Here is a 7,840-nt window from a genome sequence, read left to right on the forward strand (position 1 = left end):
TAAATGATAGGGATGACTTTAATATTACCCTTTAAATATAATAAAAATACATTAGATAATGAATCGTATTTAATAGGTAAATTATCGATTAATTTTATAAACTGACCAAGTATTGTTGGACATTTCAAAATAGAAAGTCGAAGTAAAGATGGACGGCTTACGTGTCCAAGTTACTAAAATTAGACATCCAACAATACTTGCCCTGTTTGAAAACCCAATGAATAATTTGCCCATTTATGTCCATTGTACCCTTGCAATTAAATACAATTCATTACCTAATGCATTTTTTAAAGCATTAAATTTATAAGTTTAACTAAATTTCTTGATAAATATTATTGATATAGTATGATATCTGCAGCTTCTATTTGGAGAATCGAATCTATAGCAACCACAACTTTTTTTATCCATCGTTGGAAATCGTCACAAGAAGTGGCGAAGCCAGAATTTTCACTGAGGGGGTTCAGAAGTAAATATACGAATTAATCAAAGGGGTTCAACATCTTCTATATATACATAAAAATATTTTTGACCATGTAAAAATAGTATAATTTTTCGACGATCCGATCCGCCTCTGCTCACAAGGTGGATGAATTATCTTTTTTCTTACTCACCCAATATCTAGTGGATCTCGACTAATCTGAATTCATGATGAGAGTGAAGAAATACTTACCACTGTACCACTAGTAAAACGAATAAACTTTCTTGTATTTCACAGTCTAAATATCATCTAATAAATATAATAATTTTGATTTAAACCTTATATTTATCTTTAAGAACTTCAAATCATGAAAATAAGACTAGAGAGTTCATTTATGTTCACACATAAAGGTAATATATATAGGATTAGGATAGTAAAAGTCAAAGACGTGTGAAAATTTTATATATATATATATATAGGATAGATGTATTAGAAGTCCAACTACAAATTACAAACAGTATATTTGTATTACACAAATTCATTTAACATATACACTTATTAAAATAAGACTCGAGTTATTATCACTTGAATTCGTCGTTATGTATAATATAAAATACTTTAAACAAATATGACTTTTACGTGTCTTACAGAATTTCAGCAAAATTAGTTAGGTATATAATTTATAAATTCAAATTAGGCTACTTTTAACTTTAGAAAGAACTATTCTTACATGCCTACTTGCATGTAAAAAATGCCGCCATGAAGAAACATGTAAATTATAATTAGGTTGTCTTTTTGCAAAATTGTTTTCTATATATAGGTATATCTAAAAAAAAAAAAAAAAAGGCGGCCCGGTGCACTAAAGCTACGTGCAGTGTCTGGGAAAGGGCCCCACCATAAGGGTGTATCGTACGCAGCCTTACCTGTCTTAATCAGATATCTTGAACTCGAATCCTATGAATAGAACTAAACCTGATAATGAATGTTTACCCTTTCATTAAGAATGTACGCCGACATTACCTTTAATCTTGAAGGCAGAGAGATTATTTTCGATAGACCCTCGACTCAAGAAAAGGCAATGAAACATACTAAAAATGCGCGTTAAGATATGGTAGAGTGGTTGGGAGGTGATCGTCGTATGGAGCTTACCTAATGCGATTTACATCTCCAGTATGATTTGCGAACTATTACACAATGAGCAAGTTACAACACCAAAAGGTGTGGCCTAATGGTTCAATAAAATTGAGATGAGCACCATGAAGTCTCGGGTTTAATTCCCAGAAACAAACACTAGGTGTTTTCTTTCCATCTGTTCTAGCCTTGGTGGACAAAGTTACCTGGTACCTGTTGCTGGTGGGAGGTGGCAGGTATCCTGTGGATTTAGTCGAGGTATGCGCAAGCTGGCCGGATCTAGGGGTGGGCATGGTATGGTATATACTGAATTATCATACCGAACCAAAATTTTTGATACCGTGGCTTTTGGTAGTATGTTATATGGTATACATTTTAAATTTTTTTGGTATATGATATGGTATACGGTATTTACAAATGACATACCGAATACCATACCGAAGTATATATAGTCACATAAGTAACTTTTATATATATACAAAAAAAAAAGGAAAAAGACATCATTTCCACCCCAAATTATACCCGAAAAGTCGAAGCCACACCTAAACTATATTAGTGACCTATTACACACCTAAACTATAAAAAAGTGAAACTATTTACACCCTGCCAGGCTACCACCACTTGCATGTGATGTAGTGGTAGTGTTTTACACGCGCTACCACGTCAGCACTATGTCAGTAAAAAGGATCACTTTTTTATAGTTAAGGTATGTAATAGATCAGTTATATAGTTTAGGTGTGGATTCGACTTTTCGATTATAGTTTGGAGCGAAAACGATGACTTTTCCCTTAATGTTTTTAGCTGTTTACTTTTGTTATTTAATAGGCTGAACGCGCCTAAAATAAGTGTAACACACGTTCCTTGAAATGGGGGTTGCGGAGAGGTAATAATATCACTTTTTTATAGTTAAGGTGTGTAATAGATCATTAGTATAGTTTAGGTATGGCTTAGACTTTTCAGATATAGTTTTAGGGTGAAAACAATGCCTTTTCCCAAAAAAAAAAAAATACTTAGTATTAATATAAAAATGTTTAGACTTTTAGACACTCACTACTCTATCTTGATTGAAATGTCTTTTTGGTGTAATTGATTAATAAAAAGAATTATTTGTACTTCTTTTTCAATATTTCTACATATGTAATGCATTTTTATGATACAATTAAGACATGCTTTTGAAAAATCGAAGTAATAATACTCTAGTATACGAGTATATATTGTCAAAGTTAAACAAACTATGGTTACCGATTACCATACCGCAAAATATCGAAACCAAATGTCAAAATACCGAACCATACCGAATTAATATGATATGGTAATGATATAATGTTTTTAAAAACCGAATATCGAAATTACCGTACCATACCATACCATGCCCACCCTAGCCGGGACGCCACGATTATCAAAAAAGAAATGAGCAGGTTGGTTACCACAGAGTGCTCACCCCGAATGAAAAAATAACAAAAATAAGAAATGGTAAGATGAACCTTCTCTAACTAAAAGCAAAAATAATTCACTCCTGTCACACTTTGTGTATATGAAAAGCCAACTTAAATCAGCAAAAAAATGTTGACATACTAAAATTAAGTACCTATCAAGTGACATAAACTTAGAACTTGTAATGTTGGATATTGGTAAACACATTAATCTTCACAGCTTTCGACCATATAATCTAATGGACTAACGTTCTAAACCCAGATTGCTCGTACAAAAATGTAAACTCACAAGAGTGGCTATTTCAAAAAACTCAAACTAATGTTTAGCGCGAGAATAATGATTGTCGTTAGGGTTCCTCTTACCGCTGAAAACAGCTAGTGCCTTGCGAACAGGGGGTTGCAGAGGAGCCTTCTTACTCGTATGGTTGAGGAAAATAGTATCTGGAGTATATATCTCGTCCCCCTACAGAGAACAGATCAAGTTAACTTCTCAAGCACTGCGAAAATGTAAACTTAAAATGTTCATCAAGGAGCAGATAAAAGAACATTTTGCGGAAACCAACCTTGTTCTTCTTCTTTGTTTTAGGATAAAGAAGCTTCTGCGGAAGCTGGTCCTCGCGTAATATTGGGTTTTTGGTAACCGCATCTCTACCCCCTTGAGGTAAAGGCAAGGAAAACTGCAAAAGGGACCAACCAATCAGCAAAAAGTTTTACATTCTAGTTATGTTGCTCGGACTGAGTTCATAAACATTGCCAGGCCTGGGTGTGCGTTGGATCCTCCAAAAGCTATTCATTTTTGGAGGATCCTGCACGGATGTGACAACATTTTTCAAGTGCCCGAGCAACAGAGCTTTCAAAGCATTGGCTACAGAGTCTGATAAGACTCTTAAATGATCGTTAAGCATTGTACACATTTGAGGTCCTCCGTGTGTGTTATGTGCAGGGTGTAACCGACACAAAATCACTAACTAAAATTTAGAGAGGACTTTGATGATTATGCTTCACAGACCACTCAAATTTGATTCTTGAATGCATTTTGTTGAAATTCGATTGGGAAAAGATAAGAAGCCATGTACACAAAAAAGGTGACAAATGTAAACTTAGCTAGGTCGAGTTGTGTTTATAGAAGTAAGAAAGTCCGACTGTTTAGGAAAGGAGGTGTCATTTCTTACCTTTGTCCCTCGCAAGGATACACGTGGTCTGCGTGCTGCAATAACAATACCATTTTCACCAACGGTCACTGCTACCTTACGTAAAGTGCCCCCATTTCCACAATTAGGACAGAAAATCCTACCAACATCTGTCGTAACTTTATAACAGGCATGGCATTTCAGTACCCACCTGAAAATAGAAATGCTAAAATAAGCAAATAATGTAATCAAACATTGGACGATTCCAAGCATCTAAGGCAGCAGTGTATAGACCGGATCATTAGGAGTATTTCAATAGTCTGCTTGCAGCATTCATGCTTACTCTGGCAACTTTACGACATGAACAAGAGACGATGGATATCACAGCAGCTTTTACATACCTGTGCAGCTCACGGATCTGCATTCCTCCAGGTGCCACAAGGCGTAAACCCATTTGAAGAATAACATTTTGCATTGCAAAATCAGCTGTCACGCAGGCCACGCTCGACTCAGACAAGGATTTTAACATCCAACTCTGTTCACTGCTGTTATCATCCACAAACGATGTCTCGATGCTCTCATCCATCTGGCTGTCCATCTCTGCATCTTCCACTCCTCCATCAGCAGTGTCAAAATTCTCCCCTTCATCATCTTCTAATTCATTACTGTTTTGCTTAGTATCATTTGATTCAGGCCCTTCAGTGAAAATGCTTACATCTGCGGCATCTTGAAGAGCTTTTGCAGAATCTTCTTCGAGACGCATCTGACTCAAAATCGTAGACAAATGTTCTTCACCATCTCTTACTTCAGAAACCTTACCATCCTCTGTATTCGCCGTGGTATTTTCTTCAGGGTTATGGTGCATAGAGATATCGTCGCATTGACAGTTGTTGAGGTTCTCATCTACTGTATTTTCAGTTGCTTCTTGTAAATCATCCATTTTGGATGATGTCTCGGACATTTCACGCCTGGCTTTCCGTCTGAGAAATCTCCTATGAGTACTTCTGCTCACAGCAGGTAGCCAATCATCAGCATGATCATCATACTGTCCCTGTGACGCATCAATTCCATCAGCAACCATCTTCTTACCTTCAATCTTCACCTCTTTTTTCTGTGGCAAGTACTTTCTAGGTTTACTGAAGCCATCATCGGCATCCATCTTATTCTCAGAATGAGAATCACCACCATTCACAACAGAACCATCTCTACTGCTTTGTTGATCAAGAGGAATAACATTCAAGCTCAAATCTTTCAACGGAAGAATTCTAGAGGTGGTGTTTGCTCCTTCATCAAGTGCATGTTCTATTGCTTCCCATTCTTCTGGATTAGGGACGTTAGCGCCCCATCCAGGCAACTCCTTCTCTGGCAACCTTTTCACATTAACCGTGTGAATAGGTGGAGGACAATCTCGGAGATGTTGAGTTCCATGAAATTGAGCCTCCAAGGTGTAAGTTAACGCAATGAGCTTGAGATCCACATCAGAAAGTGTGTGCAAATCACCAGTAGCCCTTGCAAAGCTGATAACTACAAAGACAGATAATACAACATATCCAAGGTTTTAAAAAAAAAACATTGAGCATAGTTCTCTAAAACTAGACATCCTCTCGAACTCACAGTTGTCCCCAAAAGTAGCATATGAATCTGGTTCGAAACTAGAGATTCTCTAAATCTCACACTTATCCCTGCTATATTGACAAACAAAATTCTAACTAGACTCTAAACACACTATTGGGACAATCTTCTTAACACACGCTACCTTTTTATAGTAGCTTCACCCTATCTATCCAAATGCTACATTCATTAAAATAATGCAGCACAATACGATACATTATGAAACAATACGTAACAAAAAAAGTCAAAAATTGCCTACAATGAAACAATACGTAACAACAGAAGTTGAAAATTGCCAACTTTTTCTAAGAGAACCAGGAGAAGGCTCCAATGTATCAACAGTAAGGGGAAGTAAATTAAGCAAGTGACGTGAATTCTCATCACGAATCTCTAATAACATTTCAGGTACCGAAACAAACCGATCAGCTGAATAATTCAGCTAATCTCCACCTTCAATTATCGCATTTACATCTACCACTACCTTTAATAATCCTATCTTATCATACACACAAACCCTTTAACAGCAAAATATAATACAATATGATATATTATGAAACAATACGTAACAAAAAAAGTCAAAAATTACGAACCTTTTTTAAGAGAATCAGGAGAAGGCTCCAACGTATCAACAGTAAATAGTAAATGGGAGTAAACTAAGCGAGTGACGAGAATCCTCATCATGAATGTCTAATAATACTTCAGGTACCGAAACAAACCGATCAGCTGAATAATTCAGCTTATCTCCACCTTGAATTATCACATTTACATCTACCACCGCTACTGCTATTTAATAATCCTATCTTATCATATACACTACCTTTTTTACAACACAATATAGTACAATACGTAACCAAAAAGCCGAAAATTTCCAACCTTTTCTAAGAGAATCAGGAGAAGGCTCCAACGTATCAACAATAAATGGAAGTAAATTAAGCGAATGAAGTGAATTTTCATCACGAATCTCTAATAACACCTCAGGTACCGAAACAAATCGATCAGCTGAATAATTCAGCTTATCTCCACCTCAAATTACAACATTTACATCTACCACTATTTGATAATCCTATCTCATCAATATACACTACTTTTTTTACAACACAATATGATATACGTAACAAAAAAAGTCAAAAATTCCGAACCTTTTTTGAGAGAATCGGGAGAAGGCTCCAGCGTATCAACAGTAAACGGAAGAAAATTAAGCGAGTGACGAGAGTTCTCATCACGAATCTCCAACAACACTTCAGGTACCGAAACGAATCGATCAGCTGAATGATTGAGCTTATCTCCGCCTTGAATTATCGCGTTTGCGTCTACTACAGCCACAGCTATTCCTTTCGTTGACTTACATCTCCCGACTAAAACTCCGGTAGCTGACGCCACCGCAGCAGTGGTGGCTCCGGAAGCTGCGTCTGCGGTGACGGTGGCCGGATTTTGTGGCGGCGGCGGCGGTTGTTTGAGTATGGTGCTCCAACATGGTGGCGGCTGAGTATCCATTGTTGTGGAGCTAAAACCCTAAAAAGTTTGTTAAAAAGAAGTTGAAAGAAAAGAGAAGAAGGGCGAAACGACGTCGTGTTAATCTAATAACACAATTATACGCTTTAACTTAACATATTTATACAAATCTCCACCTTTCAAAGTAATTAGTACTAATTACAAAAATTTTAACCATGAATGTATGAAGAGTTAATTATATATCTTAATAGATTCAACACAAAAAGAAATATTGTAAGCTAATTATGTATCTGTGCTAAAGAAAAAATATATTTTCATTGAATATATTATGTATCGCAACACATTAAATTTGAAAAAAATATATCCGAAGCTAATTACATATCTTTACTAAAGAAAAATGTATCAGAAGCTAATTATGTATCTCGAAGGATTTAAAATCAAAATTTTCATTAATTATACAAAATATCAAAATTTTCAGTAATTAAATTTCAAACTCTCGAGGATGTCAATATGAAATAAATAAGGATATACATAACCAGATCAATTGCTTAACTGATTAATCAGATAATTAATTTGTCCCTATTTTACCTCAAATTAGTTTGATTTTAAAATAATCGATTTGGATATTTCGTTAAGAGAGTGGTTATTATAACTAAAATTGAAAG

The 7,840-nt window shown here is 35.7% G+C and overlaps 1 protein-coding gene across 1 annotated transcript; it reads right to left on the bottom strand.

Moving 5' to 3' along the window:
- Positions 1-3,013: 3,013 nt before the first annotated feature.
- Positions 3,014-7,305, bottom strand: LOC107851533 (RNA-binding NOB1-like protein). The gene is made up of 5 exons (XM_047403335.1): positions 6,863-7,305; positions 4,514-5,636; positions 4,155-4,323; positions 3,546-3,659; positions 3,014-3,445 (listed from the first exon to the last, which is right to left on the bottom strand). Exons 1-5 carry the CDS (start codon positions 7,215-7,217, stop codon positions 3,299-3,301), a joined length of 1,908 nt encoding a protein of 635 aa, XP_047259291.1. The 5' UTR covers positions 7,218-7,305; the 3' UTR covers positions 3,014-3,298.
- Positions 7,306-7,840: the final 535 nt, after the last annotated feature.

Source organism: Capsicum annuum, unplaced genomic scaffold (genome assembly GCF_002878395.1).
Source record: "Capsicum annuum cultivar UCD-10X-F1 unplaced genomic scaffold, UCD10Xv1.1 ctg3868, whole genome shotgun sequence".
Classification (NCBI taxonomy): domain Eukaryota; kingdom Viridiplantae; phylum Streptophyta; class Magnoliopsida; order Solanales; family Solanaceae; genus Capsicum; species Capsicum annuum.

What these genes read in the sequence shown, in the direction of transcription:
- LOC107851533 (XM_047403335.1), bottom strand. Translation starts at nt 7,217, where the DNA reads ATGGATACTCAGCCGCCACCATGTTGGAGCACCATACTCAAACAACCG. An exon ending in TCCCGATTCTCTCAAAAAAG is followed by an intron (nt 5,637 to 6,862) that starts GTTCGGAATTTT and finishes CTGTCTTTGTAG; the next exon opens with TTATCAGCTTTGCAAGGGCT. An exon ending in CAGATCCGTGAGCTGCACAG is followed by an intron (nt 4,324 to 4,513) that starts GTATGTAAAAGC and finishes TTCTATTTTCAG; the next exon opens with GTGGGTACTGAAATGCCATG.